This window comes from Vigna angularis, chromosome 4 (genome assembly GCF_016808095.1).
Source record: "Vigna angularis cultivar LongXiaoDou No.4 chromosome 4, ASM1680809v1, whole genome shotgun sequence".
Lineage (NCBI taxonomy): Eukaryota > Viridiplantae > Streptophyta > Magnoliopsida > Fabales > Fabaceae > Vigna > Vigna angularis.
In genome coordinates, this window is record NC_068973.1 from 11890096 (window position 1) to 11913332 (window position 23237).

At 31.5% G+C, this 23237-nt stretch overlaps 2 protein-coding genes across 2 annotated transcripts; both read right to left on the reverse strand.

Moving 5' to 3' along the window:
• Positions 1-212: 212 nt before the first annotated feature.
• Positions 213-9822, reverse strand: LOC108332049 (serine carboxypeptidase-like 13). Its single transcript, XM_017567151.2, has 14 exons — positions 9620-9822; positions 9389-9534; positions 9235-9311; positions 8959-9081; positions 8744-8846; positions 8560-8597; positions 6332-6430; positions 6136-6222; positions 1349-1495; positions 1182-1253; positions 978-1096; positions 770-883; positions 555-600; positions 213-446 (listed from the first exon to the last, which is right to left on the reverse strand). The coding sequence occupies exons 1-14, from the start codon at positions 9784-9786 to the stop codon at positions 363-365; spliced, it is 1422 nt and encodes a 473-aa protein (XP_017422640.1). The 5' UTR covers positions 9787-9822; the 3' UTR covers positions 213-362.
• Positions 9823-18701: 8879 nt separating this feature from the next.
• On the reverse strand, positions 18702-22394 carry LOC108332117 (triose phosphate/phosphate translocator, non-green plastid, chloroplastic). Its single transcript, XM_017567240.2, has 9 exons — positions 21788-22394; positions 21249-21371; positions 21015-21167; positions 20485-20570; positions 20280-20364; positions 20059-20178; positions 19884-19952; positions 19097-19226; positions 18702-18985 (listed from the first exon to the last, which is right to left on the reverse strand). The coding sequence occupies exons 1-9, from the start codon at positions 22133-22135 to the stop codon at positions 18909-18911; spliced, it is 1191 nt and encodes a 396-aa protein (XP_017422729.1). The 5' UTR covers positions 22136-22394; the 3' UTR covers positions 18702-18908.
• Between the last annotated feature and the right edge of the window lie 843 nt (positions 22395-23237).

The window sequence follows — 23237 nt, forward strand, 5'->3', positions numbered from 1 at the left end:
AAACAAGTTAAGGAAGCAAGACCCCTCAATTAAATTGTTTGGTAATAAAATTTGTGATGATGGGTAATGAAATAAAGTTAATAACTTTTCTTTAATGAAATACATTTATTAGGTTATTTAGTGATAAACATTGTGTATTAGTTCATCTCGATTTGACACAAATACTGCCATTTATAATTAACTGTTATTTATAATTAACTCGCAACTAAATATAATAATGTAAAGAAATATTTTTAAAACGACTATTCAAAATTAAAACATTACAGAGTTACTTAATTAGTTGGGTCCACAAAAACACATTTATTACGAAACAACTAAATTCGGTCCTTGGCAGGATAGTAAATGGTCTTCGTTTTATTTTCCTACAAAGCCCTCTTAGATATCCATCTGCTGAACATGTCAAAACATTCTTTCGATTTGTACATCGGAGCTGTGTGTCCCGCACCCTGAAATTATTGGATTAAAAAATAATAAAACAAAAAACTACCAAAGATTCACACACACACACTAGTGTACGTGAGCCACAAGTGTAACAAGGAGAATGAAATACTTGCCTTCACAGTTGCAAATGTCATTTGATTAGAGTAAGTCCTTGTGTATCTACATGTAGTAATAAAACACAAACATTAAGTGCAATATTTAATTATGTTTTAATATATATTAAGCATGGTTAAATATAACTACATTCTTGCTCTGCATGGTATTGTTGGAAGACAATTACCTAAGAGATATGGTTCAAATTGTGGTAAGAAAAAAAATAAAATTATACCCTCCAACTTGTCCATTTGAATTCCATGGCCTCCAATCATCAACAATGGAGTAGTTTAAAGATCTTATCCATTCTTGAGTTCCCAAGAAAGGAACCACCATGTCATGATCGCCACTGTTATTTGACACAAGAATTTGAATTATATATAGTTAATTTGTTGTATAGTTTTACCTTATGCAACATGAGAGCATAGAGAAAGAACATTGACCTATATATTAATGAACGATAGCCTTTTCTACTAAGATTTGCGTGGTATTCAATGCTGCTTGAAATATCGGACTTGAAACCTTCATCATGATTACAACGAATCCATGTTCCTATACTTCCCTGCAATGCATGCATTTGTAATTGTTATATAATGTAGTCAGCATGTGTAAAGGAAAACCAAAAGCAGTGAGTTGTATAAACTCACCTTGCGAACATTAAGTGCAGTTCGAACATTATCATCATTTGCCCAATAAGCAGATAGGAATGATGTATAAGTCTAATAATGGAAAGGAAGCAAACATCATTGCCAAATCATGGAAAGGAAACAATAATTAGAGAACATCTATCATTCAATTAAGGCATGAACATTACCGGACATGTTACGTCTGGCAAGTTGAGATCAGTTTTCAAGAAATGCTTTCCAGGGAATTTCTCAATTAGGGATCTTCTCAAATGAGCTTGACGATCGAACTCACACAACGGTTCCAAAATATTGTAATGAGAAAGTCCTGATACAAGCTGTGGCAGTGGAATTCTTAAATTGGATACAATTTTCTAAGAGTTAGAAGAAAACAAAAGTCTAAAAACATAGATTCTCATCTAACCATAAGTAATAGATAAATCTAGAAATTTCAACTATATAATTCTAGATAGTTCTAAAAGTTAAGAAAATCTAAAATTGTAAACTGATCCAACATATATAAAATAGAAAATACATGAAAAGTAATATAATTTTCTAACCTACCTCAATTGTCCTAGATTTGGTACATTGTTACTAAAACAATCTCTTAAATTATCATAACAAAACAATTAACGTTTACTATTTTCTCTAAAACTCTAAGTATGGTAACAAAATTAGTTTGTTTATTTATAGGACATAGAAAATATTTTAGAAACAACAATAATTCTAAAAGTTTCTCAAAATCCAATCAAGACGAAGATTTTCAATGTGATATTTGCAACAAAGTCAAATAACTTAGAAAGGGATTGTTACACTAGTGTAATAAAGAGAAACGACACCGATTATTTTCATCTATACATATCGATTTCTAAATCGAGGTATATACAGGCGAGGGAAAAACAGGTAGCCTTTTTCCCTCGGTTCTGAACCGAGGCATTATGTGGGGGTCTTTTTCCTCGGTTGGTTTCAAACCAAGGCAATAGATGCCTTTATTTTATTTTTATTTTTTTTTCAGAAAATGGGGACTTTTGTTTTTCAAAATATTTTCTTTTTCTTTTTTATCTAGGACAACGGAGGCGGCGACGAAACAGCCAAAGGCAGCGACGAACGACCGAAGGCAATGACGAATGGCCGAAGGCGGCGAAGAATGCCCGAAGACGGGACGAATAGCCGATGGCAACGACGTACGACCAAAGGCGACAATGAACAACGTAGTTCACGCTAGAGAAGTAGAGGCAACGGCGACAACCAACGGTGGATGCAGCAACGACGACCGATTGTGGAGGCAGCGACGGCGGAGCGAGTTAAGGATGGTGAGTCTGAGGTTAAGTTTGTTTGGTGGGTGTTGAGGATGGTGGTGGTGAGAAGGTTGTGGAAGGGGAGAATGAAAGGGGAGAAAGGTTTGAAATTTAAAAATTGAAGAAGCTATTACCTCGGTTAAGTAGACAACTGAGGTAATAAGACTCTACTGCCTCAGTTCTAAACACAACCGATGCGTAAACCTTTCAAAAAAATTCAAAAAAAAAATATAAATGGAAAAATTTAAAGATATTTCTAACTATAGGCATCGGTTTGCGGTTAAACCAAGGCATAAAAGCCTTATGACATTGGTTCAAATGGAACCGAGGCAGTAGAGGTTGACAAAATTGATTTGAAACGTTCAGATACAGAGGTTGTCAGCTTTTGGCAGGACATACTGCTTCAGTTCTGCATAGAACTGAGGCAGTAGGCCTATTTTGAAAAGGCTGGCAGGTGGAAAGGTTGGTTTGCAAAGGAAAAGAAGAGTTTTTTGCCTCGGTTGGTCAGAGAACCGAGACAATATACCCCTTAGGCATTGGTTCCAATTGAACCGAGGCATATAGTTTGGCAAAAATTATGAAATTGACACCGCGTTTTGATACGCTTCGATTTTTTTTTGAAATCGAAGCGTAATGTACGAGTTAAAAACCTCTTTTTTTACTAGTCTTAGTATCACAAAGAAACACAAATGTTAGTACTGTAACAAATTTAGTTCTTACAAAAAAAAATAAAGATAAAAGAATTTCATCAAAGAACATGATTGTGAACAACACATTTTATGCTATATGAGATTTCACAGAAAAAATAACTGAAAGTTGGTACTTCAAACCAAATTCAATAATCGCATTATCAAATACATGATCATATTTAAAAATATTAATGGTTCTATCGGTTAAATATATTATTATTATTTTATATTTATTTTTTATCTTTTGTTAGTTTGTTATTATTTCTTATTTGTATTTTGAACTTAATCCATATTTCTTCTATTATAAATAAAAGATTTTATACTAAAGACAAAAGATAAATATAAAATAAATATAATATATCTAACACTATCAAAGCGAAAGTTGAATTGAGGAACACTGCTCTAGTGGAGTTAAAAGGTAAAGTCATTGTTATTGTGGAGATAAAGAAAGGTATAAAGACTAATCAAAGAATTCTTTCTAGTTCTAAATCTTAAAAGAATCTCTTGAGCACTAACTAATCATGGAACAACGTTACACTCTTCACTTTAATGGAGATACATGTGTAAGATACGATAATAAAATATGAGAGATAGGTGAAATTAAAATGGAAAAAAGAAATATAAGCTTTTATACGTAATTCCATGAAAGTCTCACCAATGACATCAAGATTTGATCGTGTCAACACCCAAATTTTGAAGTTATTAGACATGATGATAGGTTTACCATACCTAAATGAAAATATGAAATTAGCAAAAGATATCTTATGGGAAGCAATACATATTACCATTTTCAATAAACACATCATGGAGAGCAAAAGACCTTTTAGAACTACCATAACTAACTAACAAGTACATTTTCCTTTTTACTAATGAGTTTTCTAAAATGACTTCGATGTACAAAGATTAGAAGTTTTTAGAATATTAAAGAAGTTTAAAGCTCTCATAGAGAAACGACGTGGTAAACATATACAAAATTTTAAGAATTGGTTGAGGCAAAAAAAAAATAACTCACATTAGTTCAATAAGTTTCGTGAGAATGAAAGAATTGAATGACAACATACAAGTACATGTTCTTCACAATAAAATACTTTTAAGAAAGGATAAATTGCATAGTCATGAAGATCTTCAAAGAATCTCTTGAGCATTAACAAATGATGAAGAAATGTTACACTTTTCATTTAAATGAAGATACATGTGTAAGATATAATAATAATAAGATGAGGTATATGTGAAGTTCAAATGGAGAAAAGAATCATAAGTTAAAATTGAATATAGCTTCAAGCAAGTTCCTTGATCCTAGTACAACAAAATTGATGGCTACATCATCAAATCAAGGATTTAGGATGAGAAAAAAATGAGTCAACTATATACATTAGAACTTAAGAGGTATGATGTTCTTATTATATTTGTATAAGTATATCTTATCTACATAGAAAACAATATGATGATGGAACCAAAAAAAATGATGAAAATTTTTTAGATGATCAACCTTGACTTGATGAATTACTTCCTCGACATAAAGAGGTAAGATAACAAAAAGAAAAAATGTTTACCTCTCAAAATAAATATATTGAGACTTCACTAAAGAAGTTCAAGATGCATGGTAAAAAATTTGTTGTTACTCCACTAGTGACAAATGAGAAGATGCAAAAAGATGATAGAGCATAAGAAGTTGATTAGAGGTGTTTAATCGAAAACTTATTATATCTCACAATCAAAACAATCAAAAGTCAAATATTATGTAAGTTAGAAGTCTTTTATTAAGGTTGATGTAAATCAAGTACACTTTGGAGCAATATTTAAGATATCCCTAAGATATCAAAAAGAAATGCATTATTGACGGTCCTACTCCGTTGGAAACAACCAAAAGATCGTCGGTAATGCCTATTATCGATATATTAGTGATGGTCAATTTTTTGTCGGTAAATCGTTTGTCGCTAATAATTACCGACGGTCTTTGTCCTTCGATAATTACCAAAAGGCAAAGACCTTCGATAATTACCAAAAGGTTAAAGCCTTTGGTAATTACCAAAGGGCAAAGGCCTTTGGTAATTACCTTCGGCAACATAGTTTAGTATATAATACAAATTCATAACAAACTAAAGACTAATCAATTGAACTAATAGTGATTGATTGACATGAAGTGAAGATCTAGTTATACCTTCTCACTTGGATTTGGATTCTTTTTCATAAACATAAAAAAAATCAATAGCTAAAACAATTTACATGACAATTATAAAAATTACAAGTCAATCAACAAAACGTGAAAGAATAATTAAAGAAATGGAAGAACAACAAAATAACTTATTACCATATACTATGATAACGAGCCAACTATGACAACGAAAAATAATTCATTACACCATCAAGAAACAAATCATATATTTATTAAATATCACTTCTCATAGGAGTACAATCAAACAAACAAATTCAAACTATAGGACAAAAAATTGAGTTGAAAACATATTCACCGAGATATCATCCAAAGTCAAGTTTATATAATTTATGCTTGAAGTTGTCTAAATTTGCATTAAGAAATATTAAATTTGATACATAGTTCTAGAAGTTACATGAAAAAAAAACATCTAAAAATAAAGATATTATGCTAGAAAGACAAATAATAGATAAAACCTTAAAATTGTAACATTAAGATAGTTACAAATAAGAAAATGTAAAATCATCTAAAAAAATTGTAGAATTAGTGGCTCAAGTATATAAATAGGTAAAGCTTATTGTAACATACATGAAAGATCAATATAAACTCCTCCACATTAATAATTATATCCAAAACTATCTTCTATAACTTATATTTACTACATTACTATTCACTCAACTAAACATGTCTAACATAACAACTACCTTTTTTTTCTCTTAAAATTTTAACCGAAATAATAGTTGACCTTAGGATTTTTTATTATTTCACTAAAAATTATACTCACCAAAATTTTATAAGAAAATAATAAATAAATAAAAAAGAAGGAGAGCGTTTACCTTATAGAATGAGTCCATATCTTTATAGCATAATACATTTTCGGAGTCCACATCCACGTAGTTTCCTTTACAATTTTTTTGTAGAGACTGTTCATAAATTAAGAAAATTCCTTAGTATTTGATTTTCTTATTAGTACAGTACTTAAAATTAGAAATTAAAATAGAAATTTCATGAATTAAAATAAAATAAAATCACCTCAAATAGTTCATCAGAAATAAGTGCCATTCCATGAGCAAAAGGGATTCCATAGTTTCCGTCCCTTCTAGTTGTCATCGGATTCCCCAAAAGGTACCCCTAAAGAAAATAAAAACGCTTCATTATCAGAAAATAAGTTGTTATATAAAAATTTATTTGATGTCACCTTTTATTATTAAAAATAAATATTTTCTTTTTCATTTGTTATGCAATTCCCTTTTTAGCTTTTGCTAAGAATCTTATTTTCAGGTTTTTCATGCTGCATTCTACTATATTACAACAAAGAGCATCTATGGAATTTTGTTATTATAAAAAAGGACAAGTTCTTGAGAATAAAATAACGATATTATATATATATATATATATATATATATATATATATATATATATATATATATATATATATATATATATACGGGATTTGTTAATGTGCGTACGCCTCCTGTTTTTCAGTTAGTACATTTTAGCAATGTGTACCGAGTTTTAGTAGACAAAAATACCCTTATATATTATGAATTTTAAGTTTTAAAATTAAGGATATTTTAATAATTTTCATTCTCAAAACTAAGAAAAAAAAAACCTCAAACCTTTGCTCACCTCCCTCATTCCTCTCAACCCTTTCTCTTTTATCTCTCACTTCAACATTTTCTCGGTCATCCTATGAAAGCCTCAACTGAAAAAATCAGAAACACTGGCTATTAAACAATCTTACATAAAAAGATTTTATGATGAGTTTTCATTTTATAATTTTTATCTTATCTAAGTTCATATAATTTTCACAAGCATAAAGGAATTGGTAATTGACTTGGAAAAAATCAGAAATACTCATGGTTAAACAATTACTTACAAAAAATGATTTTATAATGAGTTTTCATTTTATAATTTTTGTCTTATCTAATTTTATATAATTTTCACAAGCATAATGACATCAAAGGAATTGGTAATTGGCTTGGAAAAAATCAGAAATACTCATTGTTAAACAATTTCTTACAAAAAATGATTTTATAATGAGTTTTTATTTTATAATTTTTGTCGTATATAATTTTATCTAATTTTCACAAGCATAATGACATCCAAAGGAATTGGTAATTGGTCTCGAGGGTTTTTTTAGAGATGATGATTCAACGTGATGAAATTAGAGAGGTTAGTGAAGATGATGAAATTAAAGAGATCTTGAATGAACATTTGCCTGAAGGTGAATATGTCAATGACTAAACTCTTTACAAAGGCAAATTGTTTAACGATAAGTGTTTCTGATTTTTTTTCAATTGGGGTTATAGTAGGGATGACAAAATTCGACGTTAATTTAACGTTAATTTTTTTAAATCCGACGTTAATTTAACGTCAAATTTTTTAAACCCGACGTCAATTTAACGTCAAATTTTTTAAACCCGACGTCCATTTAACGTCTCCTGATATGATATCGTTCGCGAATTCGCAGTTAAAAGCCCAAAATATTTGACGTTGTACGCGATTATTCGACGTTGTATGCGATTTTTGTACTAGTGAAGATAGAAGGGTATACAGATGCAGATTGGGCAGGTTCAAAAGATGAAAGAAGATCTACTTCAAGATACTTTACTTTTGTAGGAGGGAATCTTATAACTTGGAGGAGTAAAAAATAGCCTGTAGATCTAGTACTGAAGCAGAATTCAGAGACATGACACTAGGTATATGTGAACTTTTGTGGATTAAAAATGTACTATCAGATTTGGGCTTTAAATCAAATGAAACTGAGTTTTTACTATGACAATACCTCGGTTATAACAATTGCTCACAATCTTGTGCAACATGATAGAGCAAAGCATGTGGAGATTTATAGACATTTCATCAAAGAGAAACTTGAAACTGGAATAATTTCCTTTCCCTTTCTAAGATTAGAATTGCAATTTTGATGTTTTGACCAAAGGAATGTCAAGCAAAGGAATGTCAAGCAAAGTATTTAATGAATCTATATTCAAATTGAGAATGTGTGATATTCATGCACCAACGTGGGGTGTTAAGAATGTTAAATATTTTGTTAGTTATAATTTAGACATTATTATAATTTGTACAGATGTCATTCTTTAAATAAATAATAAATTATAGAATCTTGTATGTATATATATGATACATTAATTTGTGAAATAATACATCAAAATTATTTTTTAAACTTTTTTATACTATGCACATATATTATAACTCTAATTTAAAACATATAGCATAAAAGAATACTTTAAAATGCTAACCTGGAGATTTATCCTTGGTTGAAACCCTTTCTCATTACCTGAAGTAATGAAATATGCTAATACATAATTATAACAAACTACAGTAATTTAATGATATGATTTACATTCCAGACGTCACCAATTAACGGTCTAATGATTGTTAATGTGAGGTTCTAATTTTTTTCAATCATTTAAAACATTTTACCTTGTGCAATTTCTTGAACAATTACTGGAACGGGAATGCCAGAATATGAATCACCAGCAATGTAAACTTCGTTTGACACAAATTTTGGATGACCAATTAACCACTACAAACAATGAAGCATAATTGTGATTGACTAACAAATGTAGCTGCAAACACAAATAAAAACAAAGAAAAAACAAGGATTCTAAATAAAGAAACAAAATTTGGATGAATACCTTCCTCAGAAATTGATGGGCTTGACGAGCTAACAACTTTCCACTACTTTGAGGAGCAAGTTCTGTTGTGGCATAAGTAAAGCCTGTGAAAACAGGCAAGTCTACATATATAATGCTACTAACCTACCAAGAGGACAAAAAACCATAAGAAAGACCGAATTTGAAAGCAGAAAATGTATTTTTCCATTTTTAAATATATGAGGATCAATAATAAATTTTTTAATATGACGAGAAATGTTTTCTTTAGTGTAATTTGATGATAATGTAGACTAGCACCTTGTTCCATGATTCATTCCTGAAGATCAAGTTGGGTGGACCTCCATTGTACTCCTCCTGTTTTAATTCAAGTGGACCTGTATCACCCATACAGAGTAAACATTGTTTTTTCTGTTTCTAAGCGCAAAATGAAAAGGAAAATAAAGGGTGTTACCTATTTCAAGAAAAAGGGCACTTAGGCCTGAGCAACCAGGGCCACCGGATAGCCAAAGCAGAAGAGGATCTTCCTTGGGGTTGTTATCTGACTCAATGAAGTAGTAAAATGTCTGCACATCCTCTGATTCTCCCACTCCCACATACCTTTCGTATCATCAGTTTCAACCAAATGCTTTCAAAACTTAAAGCATATATAGGATTAGTAGTTAGCAGTAAGAGTTTAACTTACCCAGTTTCAAGAAGAAAAGGAAGGGGTCCCTCGAATCCTGGAAGGAACTTCACTCTGGAGGCACAAGATGCTGGTTCAATGGAATAGAGTGATAAAAGAAGTAGGAAAAATAGAATACCACGGTGAACCAAATCTGAACAAATGACACTTGACTTCAACTTTCCCATTTTCTATGCTCTTTTCTCAACCTTTCCTCTCATCACTCTCATGCTTTATAGCTGGAGCTACCTGTGAATTCGATATAAGGACAGAAAATAAAAGCCACTCAATTTCAATCCGTATCCTATCATTGCATTCATGTGGGCCACGTGTGAATTCGATAAATCAAATCCAGATTTTGACCCAATCTAATGTTGCATTGCATGCCTAAAAGTTGGGTTCTTCAAAATTTTAGTCCATAAAATTTTTTTTACCCATTTTTCAGATTTTTGATTAGATTTTAGCTGTAGTGATTGAATTTGAAGGGTTTAATGATTGTGACTTTGGTATCTACGGTAATGCTGTATTAATTTCTGGGAGACGAAATCAGTCACTTAAGATATGTGGTATTGAATTGGACACCTACAACGGCATCTCTTACAAGATTTGTTATAAGTTCTTACTTTTTAATTGAGTTTCATGGTGTCAAGTTATTTTTAAGAGGATTTTTATAATTTGTACTTTAATATAAGGGATTTATAACATTTATTATTTTATTAATATTTTATTTGATTATTGAAATAAATACATATTTACTAAAAGGTAATTTCTCTTATGATTTAGAGTTTTATTTAAGACTTTGAATTTTAGTTGTAATATCATGTGAGCATATTTTAATAAAGTCGAATATACCTATGTTTTTACTTTCTCATAAACACTAGTTATTTCACATTTTTAAATTAGAAAATCTTTGATACTCGTCTTCCAAAAAAACAAAATAAAAAGAACGTGTCAACTGTCAGAGCTCATTAGAAACGTACCCAAAACCCATTTGAGGGAAAGCCAAGTGTCGAGAAGGGAGTTTAGAATTTCAGAAAGTGAAAAACAGGTGGCTGCAATAGATCGTTCGGTTTTGGATGGTAGAAGAAAATCTGAGTTTCAAAAATTTACGCCACTCTATGCATGCAACCATCTTCTTCAACCTTCTGAGTTTCCATTTTCTCCTCCTTCTCTCTAGACTTTTTCATCTTCTCTCTAAGAAACACTCATTTTCTCTTCTCCGATCACCACTCAGGCACCATTTCTACTCTTCCGGCGTAGAGGGCGTCCATTTGAACCGATCAGTTTCGGATTCTGGGCTGGTAAGTTCCTCTCTCTCAGCCGAGTGGTTTGTTTGTACATGCAAACTCAGTTTCAGTTACATGAGTTTCTTAAACCCTTTCTGAACGCCTTTCTGGTCTTTCATTCGATTAGTTTCACATATCACGATCGTAGTCTTCTAAGAAATTGGTGGTGAGCTATTATGTTCAAGCTGTGAACGTTCGGTCACGTTAGAGGTAAGGGAAGCTTATATAATTTGATTTTATGTTCGTTTTTACGTTCGTGTTTAATGGATGCATGTTCGTTGATTGCTGAGTGAATATGATTATTGCTATGTTTTGACTGTATGAAGTATGAAGATTTACTATGATATGGATGTATGAATTTATGAAGATAAATGTTGAGAAACGAATTGATATAAATAATTTTAAGTATGTAATTCCATATGAAAATTTATGTTCGTCACTGAATGGTCTTTGACCGTTCGGTTTTCCTGTGGACTCGGTTGGAGCTGGATTCTTTCATTTGGAAAGAATTCTAGTGGATGACCGAGCGTCTTTGTTCTGTAATATCTGTATATAAGCGTTCAACCAAGGATATCCATTCCTTGGTGTTTGATGGTAAACCTAAGTATATCTATATGTAATTGTATATCTCGTTCATTCTTGAATACTAGTTAAATGGTATCTTATATTTATCAAGCCTTTATTTTATGAGTTTAGTAGTGCTCAGTCTTACACCAGGCGCACATTCTCCTTTCTGTAATCTATCTTGATAATAAGAACGTTCGTCCAAACTCAATAGTGTTTGCTCTTTACGGTGCTCGATCTTCGACTGGCATTCTGTTTTTCTTGATGTCTAACTCATTCAAAAGCTAAGTATATATTGGCGTTCGGTTTCTTCACAGGATTTTGTTAAGTACTATTATTTGATGTCTTACAGTGTCTGTCTCAATTGGTTTCGGCCTAGAGTCTTAGTACTCGGCCTAGACTTATTGGCGTTCGGTCTAAACTCTCGTGAGTCAGTTCATTCAATTGGCCCACCTTGTAAATAACGTTTAGTTCTATTCGTCCTTGAGAAATATTATTATAATCAGTCTCTTTCTCAAACCCCGATATTAACTCTCTCGGTCTTGATTTGTTTTGGAACTGGAGACCTCTCGGTCTCACTCCAAGTGTTCGGTCTCGTTCGAGGTTGAAGATTAACGTTCGGTATTTGGTATCCTAAGGGATCTTTGTTCAAATTAGGTTCAGTTGAGATTTTTAATAATGAAAGATGATGGAATATGATATAGATGAAATGACTTTGGTTATGAATGAGTATTCCGGGGAGGAATATCTCATGAATGTATATATTGGAATTGGTAAAGTATGAATGTGGGCATGCTAAGCTGGCGGTTCATCCTGATATTCGTCATTACTCGTTTCTCACGTAGAGAAGGGTAAGTTATGTGTGGGAATGGCAGGAGGTCCTCGTTCTTATGGTTAATTTGGATGGAACAAACTAACCTCGGGTGGCAGTTGTTGAGGGTATCCTAGTTACTACATCACCCGGGTGCACGAACGTCGTAGCTATACAGAATTCATACAGTCCGGACAGTCAGAGTCTAGTATTAGGCTTTGCATGTAAAAGTGAATGAATTATCATGTTTATCTGAATTGTGTGAAATCTATGTTGATGCTTGAATTGAATTACATAAGCTTACCCTACTTCCTGTCTTGTCCGTTTTGTACGTTCGGTGGTTGTCTTTTTGTTGCAATGATCATCCGTGTGGATGTGAGCAGAAGGAGAAGCGTTGCTGGAAGAGGCGCTGGAAGAAGAAAATTTGATAGAGGTAGATGTTAAGGTCAAACAGTAGAACCGTTTGGTCATATGTTGTTTTCTTGTTTTGGAGGACCGTTCGGTATAGGTATTTTGTAAACCGTTCGGTCTAGGATTGTATATTTGTATAGTTTTAATCCCTTACTATTTCTGTAAGACCGTTCGGCCATAACCGTACGTTCTATCTTTTGCTAGAACTAGTCTGTAGTATTATGAATGGGATGTTCCTATTATATGGCTTTACACTATATTTTTGAGATGTTACATCAACAAATATTCAAGTTAGCTAAATATATCGGATAACAATAGATGTATTAATAACGATGAATTAATGTATTAATTATTTTGTCAATAGTGCTATTTATAGTAAATTATTAGCCTTGTAGAGAAAATTATCAAAATTAATTTGTCTATGATAATGTTAGTAAAAATGATTTAGTCTTCTTTGATTTTATTTGTGGCGAAAGATAATGAAATTGAGATGGTTTCAGCTAAGATAAGGTTGACATGATACCGTCTCTTGTAGATTGACATAATGTCACTTTTGCAAACTAACATGATGTCGTCTCTCGTTGTAGGTGGTAATATATTTAGATAGGTAATAATGTACATAAATTGTTATCCATATTGGGCCAATATGATCTCGGAATACTTGGGTAGTCATGGTTTTGGGATGTCATTATATGATTATACTTTTATTATGTGAAGATTGGTATGTTTTTTGATGCATCATTTATGTAAAAAAAATCGAGATGGTTCCGAATGTACTATTTTGTATAAAACCGAAATAGTATATATATACATAGTAGAAATCTTATAATTATTATATAACTTTTGATGCAATGATCTTAATATTATGGTATCAGTAAGTTGGATTAGAAGTAAAGAATGAATTTGAGAAAAGGAAAAGGAAAACAAATGAAGTTGTTTGAAAGTCAAAATGAGTAGACAGATAATTCGATTTATACAATATAATAAATTTATCTTTGTTGTATATATTTATAAAGTAATTTGTAAATTAATTTAAAATAAAATTTAAAATTTAAACATATAATTAAAGTAAAATTTATTACTTTTAATTTTAATGTAATTAATTATTTTAATATTCTCATTTTGTCATAATATATATATATATATATATATATATATATATATATATATATATATATATATATATATATCGACGCTCAAGTTAGGAGCGGTTTAATGAAATGTTTATCACAGTTGAATATTTGAGTCTCATAAAGTGTGAGTTGAACGTAAATAGAATGTAAGTGGAACATAGTTGGCTTTTGGCCTTGACCTTATATTTATAAGTGTCTCATGGATCCTAAACCAACATAGATCTAATAAAATAAAACAGACTTACTTTTAGATTCGGTTGGTTACTGATAAACAGCTTATCAATATCTTTAATCAATTATCAATATCTTTAATTATTTTATCGTCTGCTAGACTATTAGTCCAATAATAACTTAAACGTTGGCTCAATTATGAGTCAACATTTGTTGTAGCCCAATTCCTTTAGATAAAAGCTTTTAAAATAGTTTTAAATAGCCTTTTATAGTTATGCATGGTTAAAGTTCCCACGTCCTAGTTAAAATAATTGTAAATCAAGAAATTAAAAAAATATATATATTTTTTAAATAATGATAAAAAAAATATGATTTAGAATAAGAATCATTAACTTAATAATGTTTATGTTCAATCCAACAAATTTGCAACATAACTTCTTATTTGACCATAAAGGTTATACACCTAGAAGAAAGTTAAAAAATGTAAGTAATGAATCTTTTTCTATGTTGTTAAATGATTGGTGATTTTTTTGCTAGCAATTATGTTTATGCCTATCCTATTCTTTTGATTAAGCATTTTCATATTTTTATCTCGTTTAATATTATTTTATTAAATTTTAAAACATGAGAGCATTTAAACATATAAGTCTTATAGACTATTTTATCTTAACCGCAAACACAACATGAGGATAAAGAATAAACATTCTTAACTTAAATAAGACCTATGTAGGATTAGATGTTAAGAACCAAGAATAAACAACTCTATAAGGGAATAATAAATAACTATATTAGAAGTGCCCAACAACCAATAACTTAAGTCATGTAGAATACAAGCTTGGTGAAAATTTTCAACACTAGACACATCCTTGAGATGTCATTGTAGAAATAGATAGGCCAAGTTTCTCAACCAAGAGGTGGGGATGAATTGATTTCCCTTATAAAAATAATTTCTTTTAAAATCTTTTTGAAATCTTTTGATTTTTTGGAATGCAATCAATAAAGAATTAATAGCAATGCAAAAGTATAAGGAAAGAATCACATAGTGATATATACTGGTTCGGTCAACGTGTCTACATCCAGTCTTCTTTCAATCAACCTTAGATTGAAAGGATTCCACTTTAATGATTGAGTTCTGACAAGCAAGATATAGAGACAACCTTCTCAATGTACTCTCCTCATAACTCCAAATCACTTATAAAAAATACACCCAGAAAGAACAATCTATTTTTGTCAACCCTTAGAGATACCCCACTCTAAGTCACAAGAACTCCTCTAAGTCCTTCTTCTTAACCAATAACATCAGGGAATCACAATCACTCTTGATTGCAAATGAATCTGATCTCCAGAAAATACACCTTACTTGTGCAGATACGATCAGTCTATGACAGCACTTGAATTCTTCAAGAATCTTTAAGAATTCCTTCCAAATTTGATAATCTTGATTCTTTGAGAGTATTTGACGCTCCTGCAATAAAAGCTCAACAAACAAGTTAGATATGAAAGTTATGAAGCATTAAAGTTGTTGAATTCAAAGAGCAATGCATCTATTTATAGTTATATGAGTGCAGATGCATTTTAATCGATTAGCTAAATAATCTAATCGATTAAGCAATTCCTTATGCTATACCAGAATTACATTTTTCATATTTTAACATATTAAGTAGAGCACATAATCGATTAAACAATTAATACAAGTCATAGCATTTAAAAATATGACCGTTATGACAATTATGACTTATCAAGAAATAAGTTTTCAAACAACAAACATTTTAACCAATTAGAGAAATAACATAATCGGTTAAGTATCATAGTTAAGCAAATTTTGAAAACTTTTTATTCAAATCACATCAATGCAGTCAGTAAACGTATGCAGGCATAACCACGAGTTTTAATTCGTTATACCCATAATCTAATCGGTTAAAACTTGATGTTTTGTCATTGTTAAGCATGTACTGATATCTGATGAATCTAAAGATTATATAATTAGTGTAACCGATTAATTCATACATATATTTAATGTGCAAAGTGTTTCAATCAAAAATTCATTTTCACACAATAAATATACATCACAGATAGTTCAAACACATACACAAATATAATAAAGCAACAGTTTGCTAATAAGATGTGTAAGAAACTATAAAACATTTTTGTTTGTCATAAAAAAAAACAATGTGAGATGAGTTCAGCGACATGGCTCCTCCTATCAATAATATAATGTATTGTCTATAATTTGAACTAGAACGACTCTCTTTGAAAACTATGTGTACTAATCATTAACGTTCAAAAGCGCTATTTGGTATTGTCAATAATACACAAACATTACAATGATAAAAAAATGTTATTTAATCACCTCATCATATTATAGAGTAGAGAATGTTAATTGAAAGTCATAAACCTATAAAAAGGTTTTGAAAAGGTATGTGAAAACATCAAATAACTCCTTACTATCGTTTAATAAATCTACTGTAAAAAGGTTTTCTAAAAGGGTTTTATTAAACTATATTCAAATTTCTCATTCTAAAGCTAGTATGTTCTTTCATATATAGGATAAGTATACAAACTCTTTCCTTAGAAGTAGCATTTTTAACCAATAATGGAAACTAACATTTTGTACAAACATAAGGCACCAAATTAAACACATCCTTGAAAGTTTATTTCTTAAACATGACAAGAAGCTACCTAACCAACACCCTCAAAAACTAAATTATTTTAAAATAGATAATTTGTTAGTATGAATGATAGAAGAACAATGATAATGAAGGATTATACAAATTTGTATTTTGACGATAATAATAAAATATAAATAAAACCTAGTAACTTGGATTTTTTTAGTATTCTATTCATTTTCATACATGAGTATTTGTGAATCATACATCATACATTAGATTAGGCATAGCCAACATCATACTTGATCATCGTTCCAAAACTTTCAAAGTGCTTTTGAAATTCCCTTTTAAGATGAACAAGAATATATAATTGATTATCTTATGAGTTAGAAAATTTTTATAAATTGATATAATATTAAAAAATAATAAATTATCTTAAGTCATAATATTGAATAAAATCATAAATTATTTTAAAATGCTGATAAAAATATTTTAAAATATAATCAATTATAGAAACTCAATACTATTTGTATAGAAAATCAATTATTATATTGTTCTTGATTATTATAATTTAGAGAAAAATAATTTATTATCACTTAGAATAATGAATAAGTTCTATCTCATAGGGTGGATATATATATTTTCTCTAAACTTAAATAAAGACTTTTGCATAATATGTTCTTACTAAATCTTTTTCTTGTATTGTATCTCTTATAACGGTTAGGTTTAGTGTTATGGAATAATACCCTCTTAGAAGGAAGAGTTGGATGTGCATAGAGGATTCATCTTTCAAAAGATATTATGGAATAATACCATCTTAAAAGGAAGAGTTGGATGTGCAAAGAGGATTCATCGCTCAAAAGATATTATGGAATACTACCTCTTAGAAGGAAAAGTTGGATGTGCGGAGATGATTCATCATTCAAAAGATATTATGGAATAATATCTCTTAAAAGAAAGAGTTGACACTACGATTTGTCCATGCTTAGAAGAGTGTTCTTTTTGCACCTCTCTACATTTCTTCCTGCATTCCCACATTCCAAAAATAACATTTTTTAACGAATTTCGAAATTTGTTGAAGAAAAATCTTTTGATAGGTTTTGAAATTTGTTTAAGGATTTTTTAAAAGTTTTAACGGATTTTAAAATTCGTTAAAGACGTGAAAAATCCTTTAACGAATTTCAAAAGCCGTTCAAGGATTTTTTTTTTTTTCAACTGATTTCAAAATTCATTAAAAAAAAGAAATGGGGTGTAAAATTTTTTGAAACACACTAATTTTGGAATTTTAAAAAATTGTGAAAATACAAGAAGAAATGTGAGGTGATGTGAGAAGAAACACTCTAGAATGATTGGACGAGGATCCACTTTTCTACATACAAGCTGTTATGGTATAGTAGGTTTCTACAGTTAAGTGTTTTATAACCTGTCAATAAGATTCTTATTTGAGTGTATTCCATATTGGATGTGAATAGCATATGTAATTCGAACTCTGATTTTTGCAAAATAAACGGAACAATGGAATTAAAATGAGATGAGGATTAAAATAAAAATAAACGTGAATACAAAAATACTTTGTTCTCTTTCTCTAATCATTCCTCGTTGCTCAATACCATTTCTCAATACCATTCACATTTGTTTCAAAAACTGATATTTGAGTGATTCAAAGAAAAGGCTAGGTTCGAAAATTTCAATTTTGTAAATACCATTTCAATCCCCTTATGAAGTATATTGTCTTCTATTTATTATTCGAACAACTTAAGAATCGCATTACCCTACCGGGACATATAAAAAACTTAGGATTTTGGCCTCTTGTACACTTTGTCTGACTCATTTTTGGGTCTTCCTTGTACCATTGTTGTCGTATTATTGGAAATATGACTTGCGGAAGCCACACTGCAGAATTTGTACACAACAATACTGTTGTGGTTGCATCTCAAATCTCGACTAAACAGTTTAAGACAACCAGATCTAAGATGCAACTACATTCACAATTTAATGCCCAGGGATCAGTGAAAGAATACTCAGTACTCAACATTACTGACAAAACTTGTAGACATTTAAAAAATTTATGGCTGATTACATACTAAAATGATTCATTCAAAACACATCTTGCAGTGGGTATGACCAAAATATTTTTTTTTTTCGTGGAGCAAAACCAATAGGTACTTACTCAGACACAAATAATGAAATCCACAAGATAAAAAAAGGACAAAGGAAGGTAGATAAAGGTAATCCTCATATTCTCTATATCGCCCCTACAAAGAAATTAGAATGTTGCAGCTATTTTGGCTTTTCGAGATGCAACTAACAAAATTTCACCAATGAAAATTAAGCTGTTTTTGGCTTTGACTTAATTCGCTTCACCCTTGAATAGAGGAACACGCCAGCAAGAGCTATAGCAGTACCTGTAGCAAAAAAAATCTTAGCAACGGGAGTGAATAGAGATATTCAATAATTAAGAAATTTTCAGGACAAATGTCTGTTTTCCAGGTTAAACAAGAAAGAAGCAACTTTACCAAAAGCATTCACAGGTGAGACAGGTGTTTGGAAGAAAATGACAGAGCTAACAATGACCACAACCCGCTTCACACAATTGCCCACAGAGTGGGTAACAGGTGATACCCTTTGTAATATCATATAAGACACCTGCAAGCCCATTCACAGAAAGCCTTCAGTATATCGTTCCAAGATACAACACCATTTAACCATTACAGAGCCATGTAAGCAGCTATAGTACAAGGCCTTATCTACGGCATAGAAAGCAAGAAGCAACGAGTAGAATCCTAATTTATATCTTGGATTTTTATTTATAGCAAGAAAAAATATTTATTTATTAAGCACCCCCTTCTTCAGATTAAACAAGTCATCTTTCTAATTCAATTGAAATAGTTAAAAGCCCGATAAGTAAATACCCCTTTTTCACTGACATAACAGAATACAAGCACATAATATATCGCAAAGCATAATAGTCGCACTGTCGCTTAACTTCTCTAAAATATTCTTGGTCGTGAAAGACATACCAGGGAGTTTACTCTATTAGTACTATGTTAAGCATTTCACATCATACAATTTACTGTTTCCCAATAAGGAATGGTTAATTATATTTAATCTTGCAGTCAAAAGATTAAAAATGCCTGGCAACCACGTAAAAACACCATTGAACAGAAGTTGATGTTGGAGGGTTCAATCACCACTAGACCATCTAATCCCCTCCCTTGCTAGGTGCAAGCAAGTTGCAAACTTGCAACATCAAAGCATCCCCAAAAAGTAAAAGCATAATGCATAGAAAAAAGCAAGGCTCACTTGTTGATACGCATGGAAACAGAGTGCGGCAAGAAGAGATCTGACGTAAAGTTGTTTAACATTTACCCCCTGTCAAGAAAGATGCATTAATACTAGCAAACTCAACGCAGTTATATATTTTGATTGCAGAAATGGTAACGACAATAGTATTTATTTTAACCATCAAGTTACTCACAGCAGATTGCAAGTAAGCAGGGGTAAATTTGACACCCTCCATGAAGACAGCCACTGGTGCTAATAAGAAGAAGGACATTACTGTTATTATAGAAAATAGAGTGATATTGTCCATAGAATCCTGAGAAGAAAAAATTATTGTTATTTCCTGTTATGAAATGCAAAGATGGATATAAAAAATAAAATATGTCAACATTTGGAAGTGGTCACAAATCATTATACCTCATTCTTAACCATAGCCTTTTTGCTAAGAACATTACGGGATTGATTTGTCACATTTGAGGCCATTGCACTCCAAAATCCGGCCCTGTACACCATTCCACCAAAGCATTTACAATTTGCAAAACCAAAACTTCTCTTTTCAAATCGTATCAACTAACCTAACTTCTTTCTCTAGAAGGAACAAGGCAAGGAGCAGACATCTTACCAATTGAAAGAGGCCTCAGTAACAGACGCCAGTGCAACTCCACCAACAATAGGCACAAGGGAACCAACCACCCAAGGTGTAGGAAACTGTAAGAGAAAGAAACAAAGAATAAGATCGAAGAAAATTAATTCTCAATGTACCAAATATTTCAATTTTTCCTTTAAAGGAAAGGCCTAGAATACATATAACAATTCATAAAAGACTGAGTAGGAGTGTTAGCAACATACTCTCTCTCTACCGCTCAATATCATATTATTAAAATTTATTCAAAACTACAAAAATCATCATAGATACTAACAAAAATTTGTCATTTTTCATAAATTCCAATTAACAGTAAAGAATGTGTCAGAAAGTGTGACGCTCACAAGCATTTCTCATTTCTCATGAAAAATATACCAACGTGATAACTATCGTCAATTTCATGAACAAAAAAGACAATTCAAACCACAGCACAAGCAGCTAACAATCATAGTAAACAATCATTTTCGATTAATCCCATTCAGCAAGACAGTTTAAACTACATATCTAACCTCTCCAAGGAACATGGCAGAAAGGACCACTGAAAAGAAAGGCTCCATGGCCTTGATAGTGTGAGTGAAAGACACGGCCACCTTCCCAAGACTCATATTAGTGAAAAGATTCCCCAACGTATGCACCGCAGCCAGTGGCAAAATCGCTCCAAGCTGGCCATAAACAATCGACCTTAGCAACACAAAACACAATAAAATAAACACACAAATTCAACACGGGAGAGACCAAAATACCATAGCACCACTGATCTTCGGCCTCTTGTAGAGATTCAAACCCCACATAATCGCCACGAGCACAGTCCCAACCGCAAATTGAACAACAGTCACAGTTACCGGATAATGAAACGCCTTCAACACCTACAAACAACAGAAGCCAAAACAAAACCAAAACATACACACACATCAAGTCAAAATTAAATTCAAATCCTCAACAAAAAACCGTTTACAATTCCTGAACATTACCACAGAATCCGAAACCATAATCCAAATATCCACTTACAGGATTCTATCATTATCGACGAATCAAAACTCAGAAGCATACAGTTCCACAAGTGTTCATAATCAATCAGAATTGAAGTTTAACCAAGTTATTATTAAATATAAATGCTGATTAACGGAGTGAAACTCTAATTCACACAAAAAATACACACGGAAATGCCTTAAGTTTTGAGCTACAAATGACGACAAATCTAAGAGCGTGTCTGGAAAACTATAACGTTTCAGCAAAATGTTTTTTTCAATTGTTTCATACAAGAAGAGATCTGGTGAAGGACCTGTTTGTTGTAGATATTGAAGTAGATGTTGAAGAGGTACCAGAGGCCAAACAAGGAGCCGAGCTCGAGTGTTTTGAAGAGCGAATTTTCGGCAGGCGCGCTGTCGGGAACGGCGTTCTCCGCGGCGCGCGGAGGAGAGGGAGGGAGCGGGCGGAACTTGAAGGAAGAGGAAGGAGAGACAGTCCAAGATCGGCGGATGAAGGAAGTGGAAGAGGCGCCATTGGAGTTGACGCCTTCTGCGTGTTTGGCGAAAAGTCTGAGAGGGAGGGAAGGTCTAGAAGCGTTTAGAGAATAGTTGCGGAGAGGAAGAGAGAGCGACGGAGAGAGAGTGAAAGCCGCGCTCTGCATTTTCGAGATCTGAGAGAGACACAGAGAAAGAAAGAGAAGGCAGGAATGAATGTGAAGAAAGAAACGGAACACAAGAGCGTAGGCTTCTCTTGTGTTGCGGTTGGTGGCTGTGATGTGTTGTCGGAAGGGTTGGGTTGAATTGTTATGTTAAGTTTAGCTTTTAAGGGAGTAAGAGAGGGAGATTTCCTAGGAGTATCCGCCACCAAGGTTTTGTTTGGTATGTGTATGTGAGAGCGAGTGATGAATGAATGGAAGTAGGTGGTGTTTTTAAAAGAGAAGATACTTTTGCTTGTCATGAATCCGTGTATCTGAAAATCAAATTAATAATTAGTGGACAAAAAAGCGGAAAAGGAAAAATAAATAATCTTCATACTAAAATGTCCAATATGCTTATGAGTGATTCCTATTTTTTATTAATGTGTTTTATTCCTTTTAACTTATATTTTAGGATTAAGTCTAACAAAAGTTTTTCATCCACCTGTAAGATTATATTCGGTAGAAATTGAATCAAAACGTGTGTAATTCATTTTTTTTTTAATTTATATTTTTTTATTAGGAATAAGAAATAAAGGGAGTCTAATGGACCAGTGAGTCAGCTACGAATTTGACGTGATGACGTATTGTATTCGGTGTACCATTTCATTTTGGTATGGCTTCTAAAAAATAATTTATTAAAACAGAAATAAAAAAGACTGTGATGTATAAAGATAAAAAGAAAATAACGAGATTGAAATTTAAATTGTGCAATTTATCAGTTAATTTTCATTTATAAAACTTTATTTAAGTAATTTAATCTTTAAATATGTTTGCTTCTAATAAAGAGAACATATTTTTTATAGAAAAATATTTATTTAAAAAAAAATCAAATTTGACGGATCGACCCTTTGTTTGACGGAAGTATCTGAACCTAGTGGCAATAAAATAATTTTTATTGATTGAGTAAATAAGTTTTATACTCTCCTTCAGTGATATGCAAAAGTAATAATTATTTTAAAACTAAAAACAAAAGCAGATATTATTTATTTATAAATTTTCTTATGTGTTTTAATTCTGAAAACAAAGAAGTTGTAAAGAACACGTATTTCGTAATCAATGGCGTTCA

Coding starts and splice junctions, on each gene's coding strand:
- LOC108332117 (XM_017567240.2), bottom strand. CDS start 22,135: ATGCAGAGCGCGGCTTTCACTCTCTCTCCGTCGCTCTCTCTTCCTCTC. Junction 21,168..21,248: donor CGAAGATCAGTGGTGCTATG/GTATTTTGGTCT, acceptor GTTTATGGCCAG/CTTGGAGCGATTTTGCCACT. Junction 19,227..19,883: donor GTTTCCATGCGTATCAACAA/GTGAGCCTTGCT, acceptor ATGGGCTTGCAG/GTGTCTTATATGATATTACA.
- LOC108332049 (XM_017567151.2), bottom strand. CDS start 9,786: ATGGGAAAGTTGAAGTCAAGTGTCATTTGTTCAGATTTGGTTCACCGT. Junction 1,496..6,135: donor ATATGGACTCATTCTATAAG/GTAAACGCTCTC, acceptor CCACTGCCACAG/CTTGTATCAGGACTTTCTCA. Junction 884..977: donor TATCGTTCATTAATATATAG/GTCAATGTTCTT, acceptor GTCAAATAACAG/TGGCGATCATGACATGGTGG.